Source organism: Arvicanthis niloticus, chromosome 20 (genome assembly GCF_011762505.2).
Source record: "Arvicanthis niloticus isolate mArvNil1 chromosome 20, mArvNil1.pat.X, whole genome shotgun sequence".
NCBI lineage: Eukaryota > Metazoa > Chordata > Mammalia > Rodentia > Muridae > Arvicanthis > Arvicanthis niloticus.
The window spans coordinates 35147098-35164485 of NC_047677.1; the positions used below are offsets into that span (position 1 = coordinate 35147098).

General features: G+C 46.3%; 1 protein-coding gene across 1 annotated transcript in view; it reads left to right on the top strand.

Annotated features, from left to right (window-relative positions):
• The window catches only part of Ccdc6 (coiled-coil domain containing 6), a 98056-nt gene that overhangs the window by 76080 nt on the left and 4588 nt on the right, over positions 1 to 17388 (top strand). The window contains exons 6-8 of the mRNA XM_034524492.2: positions 3577 to 3733; positions 11610 to 11710; positions 16553 to 16677. Of these exons, the coding sequence (XP_034380383.1) occupies positions 3577 to 3733; positions 11610 to 11710; positions 16553 to 16677 (383 nt within the window). The remainder of the gene's footprint in view (positions 1 to 3576; positions 3734 to 11609; positions 11711 to 16552; positions 16678 to 17388) is intronic.

The window sequence follows — 17388 nt, forward strand, 5'->3', positions numbered from 1 at the left end:
TTTTTTTCCCCCTTGAGGTACTATTGTCCGGGGAAGATCTTCCCTTTCTCCGTTACTGCCAGGTGAGCAGTCTGCGCAGGCGCACCTCGTGTGCTCGCAGATGTTTGCCTGCATGCAGAATTGTTTCCGTACCGAGAGCTGCACCGTGAGAGTGAACATGATTCTCTCTTGAAAACACTGTTAAAAACGGCTCGTCGCGCAGTTGTTCTCCAGGCTGTCGACACAGCTACCTTGGGACCCTCTGTAAAGGCCGACTATCCCATAGGTGAAATGGTCCCTTCAAAGGATCCCTTTTCAAAACATTCTAATTATGTTTATTCACTTACCGTCTGTGCGCACAGCCTGGTGCTCGCGTGTTGGTCAGAGAACAGCTTATGGGGATAGGTTGTCTCCTCTCACCGTGTAGGTTGAGGGGATCCAGATCAGTCTGGCAGGCTTGATAGCCATCTCACCAGCTCCAAAGGACCCTTTTCATCTGATGATGTGTCCCAGTCGCTGTGCCGAGCTTAAATACGAGTCTCTCTATGCACAGGTTCCTCAGGCAGATCCCTGAGCAGGGCAGCCCACTCAGTAGACCATATACCAATGGTCTGAGGCTCCCACTGAAGGTGCATTCCGATTAGTAGTTGAGTGCTCTCTCTTGGATGGTATATCAAGATCCTGGAGGCTTCAAAAGTATGACATGTTCTTTCTTTTGCTGTAACAAGCATAGACACAGTTCATTCATTATCTTGCTGCTCTGGAGGCCAGAGGTCTGACCCATGGAGCCTCCATCTTGTGTGCAGCATCAGGCTCCATCCCTGCCTCTGCTGTGTCTCTCCCTTGTGGGGATGTAACTCCCATGTCCTCTCCAGTTCTGGCCACCTTCACTCTGACTCACCCCCATATCTTCTACCCACCCTGATAATCCAGGATTATCTCACCACCCCTGGATCCTTGGCATAATCACACCTACAAAATCCCTTTTTGTCTTTGTTGTGTTAAGTCTGTAGGCACCACCATTGGCTGCCAGCACTGGGTGGTTCTCTCAATCCTCTGAGGACTAGACTGTAGTCCTCTGAAATGTTATTTTTGGTTTTTTTTGTTTTTTGTTTTTTTAAATCCAAGTAATCCTGAGGTGTGTCTTAGGTAACCGCCTGTAGATGCTCAGTGAAACCGGGTGAGCTAGATCAAAACGTTCTGGAGCAACGCCAGTTTGTTTGGGGCTGGGTAGGCAGTTCTTTCCACCTCTTCCCAGGCCAGCCCAGCTCCCTTTCCTTCCTCATATGTGCTTGGCTAGGAGGCTCCGAGGGAAGGGTTCTTTAGTCTCCTCCCTTGGCACTTCACATGGCTTAGTCTTGGAAAGGCTGTGGATGCTAGGGTGATCTCTCCGCCCCGGGACAGAAGAGGATGGCTCAAGGAAGCCATCAGCATCCTTCAGCTGGTTTCAATAAAGCTTAAAGCGGTGGTTCTCACCCTTCCTGATGCTCCGACCCTTTAATACACTTCCTCGTGCTGTGGCGACCTCCCACCGTCAACCAGTAAATTCTTTTCCTTGCTACTTCTGAACTGTAATTTTGCTACCGTTAAGGATCTTAATGTAAATATGTTTTCTGACAGTCTTCAGTGACCCTGTGAAAGGGTCATTCATCCCTCTCCTCCCCCCCTCCAAAAAAAAAAAAAAAAAAAGGTCTCTACCCATAGGTTGAGGACGGCTGGCTTGGAGGAAGCTGTGTTAATTATTCATCTCGTCTTCCCTGGGGTCTCCAACTTGGTGTATCAGTTGGCCTCCTTCTCCTGAGCCCCTCAGCCTCCAGCCCTGACTCTCAAGAGTTCTGAGTTCAAGTTGAGCCTTTAATTCTGCCATGGGGCTCAGTCCTCATGTGGTCTGTGCTAGGAAGGGGACAGGAAACAGCCTGCTTATGAATAAGAGTGTCACTCTGGAGCTGGTTTGATGGCACCCTCACCGGATGGCAACTTGATTACATTTCAGGAGGTAGCGGAATATATGGGTGATGATAGCCTCTGGGGACCAGAGAGCTGTGTGAGAGAGGAGGGTCACAGTGTACCAGCAGAGGGCGCCCAAGAGAGGCCTTGGCTCCAGCCTCCTATGTTTGGGTCCCAACACTGGAAGCCCTGCATTTTTACCTGGCCTAATGGTGACATTCTTATCTCAGAGTTACTGTCTTAGCATTCCTCTGCCGCGTCTCCATAGCTAACGACTTACCTTTTCCTTGGACTTCCGTTACGGTGTGTTCTTGTTGGAGACAGGGTCTCACTGTGTAGCCAAGGCAGACTTCGAATTCTCAACACCCTGCCTTAACCCACCCCCAGGTGCTAGGAATAGGCGTGTATCCCATGTCCAATTTGAATGGCGGTTTCCTCTGAAAATGTAATGCTTCCTCCTAAATTACTGTTCTTGAAGCCTTTGGGAGCCTCAGTTCTGGGAACTTTTGCTCTGTATTCGCTGTCTGACTCTGAGTAACAATAGGTCTGCCCAGGGCCACCTGGTGATTCCTGTTGAACAATCATGTGCACAAGTATACTTGGGGAGACTTAATTTAAGCTGTTGATATTAACAGTGAGCTTTGTAAGTATCTGGCCCTGCCCCTATCACTTCAAATAAAAAGACTTTGCATGTGGATTAGGCATTGGGGTTTTCCAGCTTCATTCGAAACAGCTGAGAGATGTAGTATTTAATCTACATAATAGTGTCTAGTAATCTGAGCATTTTAATTTCTGAGTCAGTTCTGGTTGAAGAGACAGTTCAGTGGTTGAGGCTACTTACTGCTCACATGGGGGATCTTCAATTCCTAGCAGCTGTCATTTCAGCAGGAAGGATTGGAAGTCCTCTTGCCTCCCTGGGTGTTGTCCACTAGTGTCATGGTCACCAGAAGTTATTGGGCAGGCAGGATGGCTCAGTGAGCAAAGAGGCTTGCCACCAAGCCTGAGGACCTGAGTTCGATTCCCCCAGAGCCCATATGACAGAAGGAGTGAAACCATTTGCAGAGGTTGTGTGTGACACACACACACACACACACACACACACACACACACACACGGCTTACATGCACTTGGTGGGAAAGGGTTTTTGTTGACCCTGTTTTACAAGAGTGTTACCTGTCACTGAGTGTAGTCCGCTGGCACACTACTTCTGAGAGTTACTCCACTGTGCATGGTGGGTGTGCTAACGAGGGTGACATCCCACCCCCACCCTGTTTAGAGCAGACGGGCAGCCTAGAGGGAAACCAGAGGGCCAGTCTGTCTCCCTAACTGGGCTCTCTCCCAGCCCCCACAGTGGATGGAGAAGGAAGTCTGACAAGGTAGTCAATGAAACTCGGCTCCAACTGTGTCATGTATGGGCCTGGAGCTGGAGCCCCTGACCTATGAATGCAACGGAATGGGCTGAAGATGCTTCCCCCCTGCCCCCCACTACCCCCCCACCCCTGTTAGATTATATTTGCTAACTGTAACTCACCTGTAAACCTTGATACTTAGGCTAAATTTTAAATCCTGGGGTCTCACGCGGTAGGGCAAGGGCAGTGTGGGGTAATGATTGCGTGAAGCACAGTTTGATTGCCAGCTCTGGCTTTCCAGATTCGGAGAAGATGGCCCAGTACTTGGAGGAGGAGCGGCACATGAGGGAAGAGAACCTGCGGCTGCAGCGGAAGCTCCAGAGGGAGATGGAGAGGAGGGAAGCGCTGTGTCGCCAGCTCTCCGAGAGCGAGTCCAGCCTGGAGATGGATGATGAGAGGTTTGCACCCATCCCCCCTGTCCCCACGAACACCATCTCTATGACTCCAGTGTGGATCCGGTGCCCTTTTTGTTGGCTTCCGGCCAGAGGCCCAGCATGTCTGTGGTAGACAGGCCTACTTGCAGACAGAAGAGTCACACACATAAATTAAAATTTATTTGTCCTTGAAGGAGAAAGCTTAACTATCACTGGGACTGTGATGAAGAATATCTCCCAAGTTAGAATGCATGCTCACAGCAGGGTATGTACGAGATTGAACACCCTGCTTGCACCGGAGAGGAAGAGCTGACATTTGTTTTGCCTTTAAATTTTTAACATTGATGTTTAAAGGGAATGTAAGCAAAAATACTAGAGAAATATATATTTGCTGCCACCCGTATTTCTAGTAGTGGGAATAAATTAGCTCGCATACTTGGATACCAACATCATGGGCACATTTAGCAGGATTTTCTCCAAATCTGCTTTTAATTGAATTGCAAACATTTCAAGTGATTTTTTTTTTACCCCCTTTTAGGAATTTTTTTTTAAAAAATTTTATCTTATTTGTCAGTGATCCACGCCAAGCTTTGACAAAAAAAATTTTTCCTTGATAATTTCAATATGACTATATTGAATTTAGGTCATTTTTCTTATCCTATGACTCAGCTCTCTCTACCCCAAACGTCTTTCCTTTCCAGCAGCCAATCCTACTCTGATGTCTTTGTTTTAAACCCCACTGAGTTTACCAGTTATCTTGTCTGCATCGATAATCCTTTGGAAATAACTCTTCTCCTCACAATCCTAATCAGAAAGACACCAGGCGGTAGGACTTACAGAGTAATGGCTGGGGTTTGGTGTGGTTTTGTTGTTTTTCTTGACATAGTGCTGGGCTTCATAGACAGGGCCTCTGAAGTCTGTTGTGTGTGTTGACTGTGCTCGCCTGCATCCATTCCTTTCTTTCTGTGTTCTTCCACCAGATCCGTCATCTTTCCATCCCTCAGCCTCCCTTCTGACTTCATGCTGTGTGTGCACGTGTAAATGGCTTTACGTACCTGCAAGAAAAAAAAGAAAAACAAACCCTAGAGTCCACGAACGAGAGACGCTGTGATCCGTGTCTCTGAGTCTGGCTCAGTTTGCTCACTTTGGTTTCCAGCCAATAGCATCATTCCCGTCTTCTTTTCAACTGTATAAGTTCCATTGCATATGCACACCACGTGTGCCTCGTGGACAGACCTCCATGCAGGACCCACAACTCGGCTGTTTGGAGCAGGGAGCAGACCCCTAACAATAAAGTTGTACAGGCGCCTGTACTTCTGTGGCTTAAAGCCCTCTGGTACCTTACAACCGAGAATTGGCATGTCTGAGTCATACGACGTTTCCAGTTTTTTTTTTTTTTGGAAACCTCCATATTGATGTCGATGGCAGCCTGGCCAGTTAGGTTTCCACCAGCAGCATGAGAGGGCTTCTTTTTATCCACAGCCCCACCAACGTTTGTTCCTTGTTTCCTTAATAGCTGCCGTTCAAACGAGGGGGAGAATCTCAATATAGTTTTGACTGGCATTTCTCTGATACGTAAGGATGTTGAAAGTTTTTTGTTGTTTTTTTTGTTGTTTTTTTTTTTTTTTTTGTAAGTTTATTTCTTTTCTTTTTTCTATTAAGTTTTTTTTTGTTTTTTGTTTTTTTTTTTTTTTTTTTTTTTTTTTTTTTTTTAGAATATGTGCTCACCATGCAGCTCTGGCTGTCCTGGAACTCACAGAGATCCACCTACCTCTGCATCCCAAGTGCTGAGATTAAAGGCGTGTGCCCCCATATCCATCCTGTTTGCTCTTCTGTTCGCTGTTTGCCCATTTATTGATGGACTTGTTTGGTGTTTTAGTATTGCCTTTTTAAATTGCCTGCTACCACCTCTGTTTGCGTTCCTATGAGGTTTAAAAATCCATGCCCACAAGGGAGGGAGCCAGATCGTGCATTTCTGCTCTGTCCTTCTCAGTGCCCTGCCTAAAGCTATAAGACCACGTTTATACATGGGCTTTATATATTCTGCGTATTATTAATGGTCTGTAGTCCACAAAGATTCTCTGCCATTCTGTGAGCTTCCTCTTCAGCAGTGGCTCTCAGCCTGTGGGTCGTGTCCCCATTGGGCTCAACATATCAGATCTCCTGCAGATCAGATATTTGCATTTTGATTCATAATAGCAAAATTACAGTTACGAAGTAGAAACAAAATTATGGTTGGGGGGGGGGTCACCACAACACGAGGAGCTGTGTTAAAGGTCACGGCATTGGGAAGATTGAGGACCATTGGTTTTCAGCATTTTCTGTCTCCTTTGCTCCTTTGTTTCATACAGTGCCACCTGTCAGTTCTTGGTATGATTTCCTGAGCTATTGGAATTATCTTCAGAAAGCCTTTGCCAGCGCCTGTATCTTTAAGCGTTTCCCCCAGCAGCCTCAAGCTTCTGGGCCTCATCAGAGTCTTCGGTCCCTTTTGAGATGATCTCTGTACAGTTTTCATTCTCCCTTGGACTCAGCACCGTTTGTCAGGGAGTCTGTCCATTCTCCAGTCTGTCTCTCGTGTTTTTCTCAAAAAGTCAGGGAATTGTATGGATTAATTCCACAGCCGCTACTCTGTGGATGTGCCGTGCTGTTTTTATTATCATGGCTCTGTAGTATAGCTTAAATCAGACACCGCGGCTCTCTGAACTCTGTTCTTTCTGCTCAGGATTGCTTTGGCTGTCTGGAATTGTTTGTGCTTTGGTATCAATTTTAGGAGTGTTTTTGTTTTGTTTTGTTTTTCCTTCCTATGTCTCTGAAGATTGTCTTTGGAACTGTGATGGAGACCACAGTCACTCTACTAATTCTAGTTATCCATGCTGATGGGAGTTTTTTCCATCTCAAGGTCTTTTCCAGTTTTCCCCCCACTTTGCCGTCTTTAAGTTTATCATCATTAAGATCTTTTACTTATTCCTAAGTTAGTTTTATCCCTGTTTAATTGATTCTCATGATTTATTTCTTGCCAATTTCGAGGTTGGTATATAGAAAATCTGACATTTTAGATGTTGAGTTTGCACTTCATTACTTATCTGATTTAAGAGTCTTCAGGATCCTTTTTTAATGTAATAAAACCATATGTACAAATGAGAGTTATTCAACATCTTATTTGTAACCATTGTATTTCTTCTGTCCACCTGCTCCTGGCAAAGACTTCCCAGACATACTGAGTAATGTGGAGGAGGTGGGTATCTTGTCACATTCCTGCTATAGGGGCTGATGCTTTGACGATTTCCCACAGTATAACCTTGGCTGTCAGTTTGCCGTATACACCCTTTATTATGATGAGGTATACTCTTCCATAGTTTCTTCAGGGCTTTATCATGAAAGGACTCTGGACTCCGTCAAACTCCCTCTGCATCTGTGGAAATGCAGAAGCGATTCCTACTCGGAGTCTGCCAGTGAATTTGATGACAGGAGTGTCTGGGACCGTCCTTGCATCCCTAGAATGAAACTGATTAGCTCAGGGGAAACACTGGTTTTAACGTGTAGTTAATTCCAATTGCAAGTTCTTTTAGTGAGAACTTCTGTATCTGTGTCCAGCAGAGAGATGGTCCTCTAATTGCCTGTTGTTGCGGGGTCCTTGTCTGGCTTGGTATCTGTGATGGTGGCTCTCAAAAATGAATGTGGCCGTGTTCTTCTCCTGCTTCATGCTGGAGTTTGAAGAAGTGTGGTGTCACCTCTCTTTAGAGGTCTGATAGAACTCAGCAGTGCCCTGGGCCTTGGGACGTTCCCCCCCCCCCCCCGCCCCCCGTGTGTGTGTGTGTGTGTGTGTGTGTGTGTGTGTGTGTGTGTGTTTTGAAAGATTTTGAATTACTAAGTCGATCTCATTGCTTGTAATGGACTCTGTCCATACGCTGCTTATATCTTCTCAATTTAATTTTGATGAGCCATGTGCTTCAAAGGACATATCCATTTCTTGTAGATTCTTTTCCAAGCTTTTAGAATGTAGGTTTTTCACACTATGCCATGAGGATCCTCTGAATCTTATTGGTGTCTATCTTTGGGTTAGTTTGGCTAATGAGGCTATGTCAGAGTTATCTTTTCGAAGAGCCAACTTTCTCATTGGTTATTATCATTAATAAAAATATTAGTTATTATTATTAATGATTATTTCCATTTTATTAGCCTCTGTCTGGTATTTCTATCTATTGATTTTTGGGTTTGACATGTTTTCTTTTTTCCTAAACCCTTGATATGTGCATTTTTAAGTTATTGATTTGTGATCTATCTCTCTCTCTCTCTCTCTCTCTCTCTCTCTGCATTTGTAGCTGTATACTTACATCTTAGAAACACTCTGATTACACCCCTTGGGTCCTCATATTTTGTTCCCATTTTCATTAAATTCCAGGAATTTCTAATTTCCCTGCTGACTTCCACGGCCTGTCTCACCATCCAGTGGCGTGTTGTTTATCCTCCACGGCTCTTTGTGTTTTGAGATCCCTCTCGCTGCTGACCTTCAGCTTTGCTCCGGCGTGACCAGGTGTAGAATGTTAGAAATAGTTAAGCTTAAGCTGTTAAGACTTGCTGTGGTCCTAAGATGCGGTCCGTTTTGGAGAAAGTCTACAAGCTGCTGCTGAGAATATGCATCCTGCACCATTTGAGTGGGATCGTCTTAGGTGTCTCTTTAGACCATTTGGTCTGTGTTACCTAACTCTGGTATACTTTTGTGAGTTCCGGTCTGGGTGGCCTGTCGCTTGGAGTATAGAGACTGGGGTCTCCTGTTACAGTGTTTTAAGTCTGTGTTTTTAGACCGCGTGGTGTTCACTGATGATACTGGGTGCATCGTAGTCTCCTACTCTCAGCCTGAAGTCTGCATCGGTCAGATGTCTACACAGCAGTGCCGGCCTTCCATTTTCCTAGACTGTCTTTTTACCCAGCCTCTGTCTGCCTTTGCCAGTGAGATGTGTTTCTTGTAGGCAGCAAACAGGTGGCTCCTGCTGTTTAATCCAGCTCACTCCCAGTGCGTCTTCTGCTTTGACAATTGCAACTATTAACCTTCAGAGTTGAAGGTTAGAAGGCGTCTGTGCCTTCCACACACACACACACACACACACAGTCTGTTCTCTTGCTGATTTAGTACATTCACCACCCTTCACCCGAGCCTCATGAATGTCTTTTGTCTTTCTCTTGGCTACATAGAAGCGATTATGAATTCCTTTAGTCTGTGTTTATAAGGAAAACTTTTCTTTCTCCTTCAGCCATGAAGAGTAGTCTTGCTGGTCTAATCTGGATTGCCAAGCTAATGTTTTTCAGAGCTTGGGATACATTGCTGGATGCTTCTCTGGCTTTTAGGGTTTCTCTTGAATAGACTGCTGTTTCTGATGGGTTTCCTCCGTCTGTGATTTGCTCGTCTTATGCAAGCATTGGTGTTACTTCATTGTTCTGTGTTTCTGGTGTCTTGTTTTGGGTTTTGTTGTTGTTGTTGTTGTTCATTTGTTTGTTTTTTCATCTTGCCTCTTCTATCCGGGTGACCATTTTCTTCCCCTAGTTCTGGGAAACTTTGCGTTGCTTTTACCAAATGTGTTTTTTATGTCTTTAGCTTGCACTTCACTGTCTCCTATGCTAGAATGAGCATCCTGTGGGTAACTAGAGCATCTGGTCTCTGCATGGGTACCTCTGTCATATCCTCTCCTTTTATCTTCTCCTCTGCACTGGAGAATGAGGAAGTCATGATGATAACTAACAGATCCAAATAAAACAGAGACCCATTTGAGCAGCAGCTATGAAATTTCTGGACAGGCATGGGCCATATCTCACTGTGAAAGATAGATGGAGCCTCCTCAGATACCTGGGCACCCACTGTGTGAGACCTAGGGTACCAGCTGGGGTATCTTAGTTACGGTTTTACTCCTGTGAACAGACACCATGACCAAGGCAACTCTTATAAAGGACAACATTTAATTGGGGCTGGCTTACAGGGTCACAGGTTCAGTCTATTATAACTTTGGGAGCATGACAGCTTCTAGATAGACGGGCTGGAGGCGCTTAAGATTTCTACCTCTTGTTCCTGAGGCAGCTAGGAGAAGAATGACATCCAGGAAGCTGGGAGGAGGGTCTCCAAGCCCATCCCAATAGTGACACACTTCTTCCAACAAGGCCACACCTAATAGTGCCACTTTCTGGGCCAAGAATATTCAAATCATCACATCTGTGAGAGTACCATATGTTGAGGACAAAATGTGACTAGCTATTCAGCCCTCTGCCTCTGTCCACTAAAGAAAAGGGGACCGCCAAAGCTCCCCACCGCCACCTCTGGATGCTTTCAAGAAAACTGAATTTTTAAAATAATGGCAAGTTATAAATGGGACTTTAAAAGTCACAGAAGAGTGACAAGCTTTCCGCTTTAAAATCTCTCTGCTTCCTTTACTTGAAAAGGTTTTCTCTCCTCAGAAGACTGTATTGTATAATTGTGATCCTTGTTTCTCAGTCTGTTCTTGACAGTTTCCCATTCTCAGTAAAAATTGTTTGACTGAAAATGTCAGCCCAAACACAAAGCAGTTCACTAAGATATTTTCTTAACTACTGTAAGACTCAGGGGAGACCCAGGCTAGGGTACAAAGCAGCAAGGCTGGGCTTCAAAGGTCCTCGGAAGATATGGCTCCCTCACACTTCCAGATGGCTGGTCGCCTCCTCCAGAGCTGCTGTCCACTGTGCAGGTTTTGCTTTCTTTCTGTTGTTTATTTCTATTTGTTTTTAGTGAGGATCTCTTGTAGTCCTAAGCTGGCTTTGAGTTTTCATCCTCCTGTTTCTGCCCCAGATTGCTGGGATTAGAGGCGCATGCCACCAGAGTGCTGGAGGCACAAGCCGAGCCTTCATGCGTGCTACAGAAGCGCTCCCCCAACTGAGCCACATCCCCAGCCTGCTTGTCTTTATTTATTTTTGTAAATGAGTCAAGGTGCCGTGGAGTCGTTAAAGTACCTGATTAAGTAGCACTCTGCACCCCAGGACTGATCCAGTGGGATGGATCTCTGGGAAAGAAAATATCAGACACTTGAGACAGTAAGGGATGATCTTAAACCACCTGTGTGTGTGTGTATAATACAAGGAAACATCCCACCTGGTGTTCCTGTGGTGGGCTGTCCTAAAGAAGGGAAGGAGACAAAGACAGGCATCTAATTGGGCTGTGTGTCAGTCAGTCTTTATGAACCTGCTTGGAAGTGGCTGCGTTAGTCCCTCAGTGAATGAACGCCAGAGCTGACAATGCTCTGAGGTCAAAGTTCATGGCTGTTTAGCTTTAAGACCAGGGAGGACGGTTTGTCAGGAAGTCTGTCAAGCAGAAATTCCCCCCACATCGGCACTGTGTACTCGGTTCACAGAGTGAAAGCCTGGTGGTCCCTTTATCACACTTCAGCACATTCGCCTGATGTGAGCTAGACTCGGCCGGTGTGACCAAGCGTGACCCACCCAGGGTGCCCAGCACCGGTGTCTTCTGTTAAATTCTAACGTGACCATGTCTTAAGCAGAGCCTGCCTTGTGAAGACGTGGCACTCAGCCCAGGGCCATATTTGCCGTTCAATGTGTTAAGTATTAGTGAGCTTGTTGGTTTTGAGTTTCGAATAACAATTCAAACATAGATACTTACCTTTGTGCTTCTGAGTTCCCTGGCAGGACTTCGGGACAGGTCCCTTCTGATGTCATGGCTGTGACAAGCCTCTGGGGGTTGTGATGCTTGTGAGATTGGAGCAGTGTGACTCAGGAGTCAATACTAGAGATGTCACCTGGGTCCAGCCTCTCGGACTCCCGGGGTTTTGACCTTAGGTTGTGCCTTCAGAGTATCACTCGTAGGGTGTCTTCTAAGGACCATGTGAACATGGGTCTTTAAACCACTCCTCCTCTCTCCTTTCAGGTATTTTAATGAGATGTCTGCACAAGGATTAAGACCTCGCACTGTGTCCAGCCCAATCCCTTACACACCTTCTCCCAGTTCAAGCAGGCCTATATCACCCGGTGAGTGCCTCTGCGGGCTATCACGGTGTGACTGTTTTCCAGCTGTTTACTTTGCATGTGTGTGGCAGTGTGTGTGTGTGTGTGTGTGTGTGTGTGTGTGTGTGTGTGTGTGCAAGCACGCATGTATAGCTGTGTATATGGGGCTGTGTATGTTTGTGGGAGGCTGCAGGGGGGCCGTGTATGGCTGTTGGGGCTGTGTGTGTGTGTGCACACGTGTGTGTGTACGCACGCATATGTAGCTGTGTATATGGGGCTGTGTGTGTGTGTTTGTGGGGGGCTGCAGGGGGCCGTGTATGGCTGTTGGGGCTCTGTGTGTGTGTGCGTGTGTGTGTGTTCGTGTGTTTGTGTTTGTTTGTTTCTCTGTTTGTGTCTGTGTGTGACACTGAGATTTGAACCCAGGGCCCACACAGATTTAGCTAAATGCTCCCTGCTGATTTTTAGCTAGTTCTTCCGGTATGTTTAGTCAGCAGCTCTGGTTGTGTTCCCTTCTATTTTGTGTTTTCTTATATCTAAGTCATCATCAGTACTGAGTGTTGGTTGATGACCTTAAACACAAAGACTCTGCTTTTTTTTTTTAATTATTATTTTATTATTTAATGTTTTATTTTATTTCTTTTAACTTTCATTTTTGAGGATTTCATCTTCTCTGCCACTCTCTTCCTCGATGAGCCTTAGGCACAGATGATAATTATTATTGTTAACTTCAATTTGACTTCAAACCCCCTTTCTAGAAGATTGCGTGTGTGACTAGTATCCAGGGATGGACATGGTCCCTGGGTTGATTTCCAGGATGTCTTCCGTATCTTTTATGGGTTTCTTCGCTTCATTCCAACTGCCTTAATCTCATTTTTGCTCTCCATAATAACCTGGGCATCATTTTCTTCCCCTGTGAAATAGAAGCAGTAATCATTCGTGGGTTACTAGCTCTGGGTCACTGGGCCAAGAAGAGGCCAGGCCCGGCTTCTTTATACAAAACCAGTGTTCCCTCCCCCTAGCACGAGCTGCCTCCTGATCCTTGCAGTGGTTTGTGAGCCAAGCCTCGCTGGCCTGGTAACTTGCCTGTGCAAGCAAGACAGCTAGCTTCTTCCACTGCTGCCTTTGTTATCCAGGGCCTTTCCTTTCCCAGCATGCTTGTCTTCATCTGACCTCAAAATACTCCTCAGGGTCCCAGGCTCTGCACCAGTGGTACTTGGGTCTCCCGTGTAGATGGGCGAGTATGTGACCCACCGTGAGGGGTGAGGAGGAAGTGGGGCAGAGGCTTGAGGCAGGCAGGAGTGGTGGGGGAGAAAGAGAAGGTTTGCATCTGGAGGCTTTTGTTTCTGTGCCTGCTGGTGAACAAGCTGCAGATAGACTTTTTGCCCCCCCCCCCTTCTTCCCTTCATGGTCTCATTTCACCTTCTGACATATTGGTGTAAGAAGAGGGCCTCAGTCAGGGTAAGAGTGGGAGGGTTAGCGTTAACAGGTAGGAAAGCCAGGTCATGTTGAGTGCAACTCTACCTTATTTAGTCTGTTTAAAGGAAACAAAATTTCTAGAGAAATATCATTTCCAAGGGATCAGAAAAAAATCCTGCAGTCAGAGGCGAGGTTTCACAATGGTAAGGATATGACAGAGAGTCAGGAGCCTTGGGTACCAAAGCTAGGACCCTGTGACCAATAAAAGCCATATAATTATCTGCATTGTGATGTTCCTGTCACAGTACTGCCTAGTGGTATTGTCCCCTAGCTGTTTGGGGACACTGTTATCTCACATTGAAATTCCTGATGGGACACATTTTTTAAAAAGTGTCCCTGTCTTTAAGCCATGACAAATGAGTTCTGTTTAGCAGGCAGTTGATGCAGATTTCCAGTTCCAAGAAAGTTCACTATTGTTTATTCTCTCTCTCTGTCTCTCTCTCTCTCTCTCTCTGTGTGTGTGTGTATTTCCCCCGCCCTAGGATAAAGGGTGAAATGCATGGTAATTAAGATTTAAGGAAGAATAAAAATTAGACCACCAAGATTATAGAAGATTATAATCAATAGGGCCTGGGGAAGAGAGTTAAAGAAGGCACACTAATAACTCACTTAGTCTTGCAGTGATCTTCCGAGGATGCTACAGCGGTCCTGTTTGCTAACGGTGGGCTCTGTAGCACATGAGATTCAGTCATTTATCCTGTGGCTCAGAATTGCAATCGGAGATTGTCACCACGGGCTGCCCCTGAGCACCGGTCCCCTGATTGATTTGGTTTAGGGTCAGGCTTGGGGTTAGAGTCATAGGGCTTGATGTTCACTGCTGAGAATTGTTGGCCTAGAGCATCAGGAGGAGTGTGGGGCAATAGAGATTTGAAGATTCTTGGCGACTTAACGTAATTTAAAAAAAAAAATTTTTTTTAGAAAAAAATTAATCTAGTAAATAGGCTGGCATTTTTTGTTTCATGAAAGCATTATATTTTTATGTGTGTGAATGCGTTGCGTGCATACATGTATGTGTGTCATTGTTGGGTCCCCTGGAACTAGGCTATGAGCCACCGTGTGAGTGTGGGGACTCACTCCTACATGAACAACCAGTGCTCCATGAACCATTTCTCCAGCCCCCAAAGCAATCTCTTGAACCCTCTTTAAAACTAAGGCACCATTTTCTTCTAAATGCATCTTGGGTTTTCAGTAGTGGGAAGTGTGTGTTTATTCCTTTGCTTTTCTGTTTAGTTTTTGCTTGGTGGTGGGGTTCAGAGCCAGGCCTTATGCCTGTAGACAGGCCCCCGCCCCTGCCCCAAAGCCTTTTCACGTTCCTCAGAAGTAGAGTTAGGGTTCCTCCTCCTAGCCTGTTACCTGAAGACAAGCTCTCCAATCTCAGCTAATCAATAAACAATACATTAAATGACCACTTTGGTTTCAGAGGTTGGCTTTTCGAGGCAGAGTCCTGCTTTGTAAACTGGAGTCAAAAAACAACAACAAAAAAAAAATCTATTGGAAATGGGAAATGTATCGTGCAAAAAAGCACCACTGACGTAATCGAGCCAGGAGATAAGTCCTCAGTATCTGGTATGGAGGCCACAGGAAGGTTCTCTAAGGAGGTTCTCAGTATATCTTTATGTAAACAGACAGTGAAGCTTCTTGTTCCCATATAATTCAAGGTAGCAATAAACAGTTAATACACCTTGGCCACTAGCCACCTGCAGGTCCTCAAAAGAAGGTGGTGACTCTGGCCCCTGTCCAAGCCTTTTTCTATTAGTTTTTTTTTACTTGAGCCACTTGTATGGCTCCATATTAGTTACCATTATGAGCAAACTCCTGACAGGAAGCAGCCTAAGGAAAGGGCAGAGAGTGGGTGGGCTACAGCCTGTCTTGTCAGAGAAGAACTTGGGGGGCGGCAAGAGCTTGAGGCAGCTGCTCACATTGTACCCATCAGAAGTGAGGCCGAGCTGTGAGACCTCAGGTCAGGTCCCCCTCTGATTACTCAGTTCTGAGACCCCTCCCTACCTCTTGGGGGGGGGCGGGGGGGGGGAGGAGTGTTCCCCACAGCTTTCCCAAACAGCGCCATCTGTTGGAGACTAAGATTCAAGCACATGCATCTGTAGTCTTGATGGTGAGGTGCACACTGCACACTGAAGCCACAGCCAGAGCCTACCTACCCTTGAGGTTTTTCTAGTTGGATGCTTAGGAGTCCAAGGTGTAAAGCTGGATTTGTGCAGACCAGTACAGCTTTCACTTCTGAATATTTCAAGTACGGGTAATTAGACCCTACCCCAGGCCTATCTAATAGGAATCTGTGGTGTGCGTGCACTCTGTGTGTGTGCGTACATGTGTGTACATGTGTGGGCGGGCACACGTACTTGGAAACCAGAGGACAGCCTCAAGCATCATTCCTCAGGAGTGAGCTGTCCATCTTGTTTTGAATCAGTGTCTTTCATTGGCCTGCAGTTTGCCAGTTCGGCTAGGCTTACTGAATAGCCAAATCCCAGGGAATCCTTCCTGGCACGTTCTACGGTTGATGGGCTCAAGCTCACATGCTCACGCACGTGCAGGAAGAACTTCACTGAGTGAGCCGTCTCCTCAGCCTGATAAGTGTGTAAAGCACTATGGAAATATGAGGCCCGCTTCCTACATGGGGCCTGCCAAACTTGGCAGTAGGCAGAGGGTTGATTGCCCTTAAAGAGAACCTTGGTGTGTGTGTGTGTGGTTCTTGTTTCCTGTATTGAATCAGTTTGCAAAGCTTGCATACACACATACTTACAACATAGACACCGCGAGTGCACACGTGTACACAGACACATGCATACAGACACATGCGTGTACACACACATCGATACCTGTGCACACAGACACGGGTGCATATAGGCACGTGCATGCACACAGACACCTGTGCACAAAGACACGTGCGTACACACAGACATGTGCGCACACAGCAGGTAGGTTGTTTACACGCTGCAGGTTTTACTCACTGTTGAACACAAATATTCTTTTCAACACTATAGTCCATTTGATGGTTGTGTCTGGTGTAACATAAAAGGGTTCTGTTGGTTTGTTAGCCTGTGGATTTGCAGTTTTCTCAGCACCATTCATTGAGGAGAGACCGTTCTTGTCATTCGATGGAATATGACCAAGGTCATTTCTGAGCTTCCTGGTTTGCTTTGCCTTTTAGCTGTCCTCACCTCCCCGGTGCTTGATTTTGTTGTTGTTGTTGTTGTTGTTGTTTTGTGCCCCTTGCTATCCAGCATGCCACTGAGTGGACCCACCCCTCTGCTTGTGTGTTTTTATTTGTGTGTGCACCCAAGACCCTCTGCTTTTGGAATCTTCCTAGCTGGCTGAAGATTCCAGATGGTCAGGCTGCAAACAATACCGAACCTTGCCACCTTTCTCTTTCAGGTCTTTCGTACGCAAGTCACACAGTCGGCTTCACGCCACCAACGTCTCTGACTCGAGCTGGAATGTCCTACTACAACTCTCCCGGCCTCCACGTTCAGCACATGGGGGCCTCCCATGGCATCACAGTAAGTGTCCTCGTCGGGAGCGGGCAGCACCTCACTTCCGACTCGGTACTAGCTGTTCTCTCGGGTGAGCTGAGGACTGCTGCTGTTGGCCGTTTGCCACCTCGTGTCTTGGGTCCTCTCTCCAAGTATGGATTGTTCCCATGAGTTTAACGTGAAGTCCTGGTGTTGAAACTCATGCCCCTGGATCGCGAGACTCAGGTTCACTTACAGACATCGCCTGCTCTGAAATGGAATTTGATGTCTGGATGGTGTCTTCACTGAGCTGTGGCCAGCTGTTTTCCATAAAGCATTATGGGGGTTTCAATGGCATCTGAAAATGTCTCTCACCGCTGATTCTTGGTGGCCTTCCTAAGTTGCCTTGGCTTCTTGTTCCACTCCTGATTTCCTCTCCTGGATCCAGGAGGGTCCAGTCAAGTTTATCCAGCTCTCAAGGTCTCCTCAGGGAGGCTGGAGAGATGGCTCAGTGGTTAAAAGTACGGTCTGATCATTTAGGGAATCAGTCCCCAGCACCTACATGATGGCTCACCGCTGTGTGTGACTCCAGTTCCATGGGATCCAACCCCTCAGTCATGCATGGTCTGCATGTATTATCTATGCCTACAGGCAAAATATCCACACACACAAAATAAATACATCAAGGTCTCCTCAGGAGAGTTGCCCTGCACCCTTGACGGTGCAGTTGCCTGAGAGAACAGGCAGACATGCAAGAAA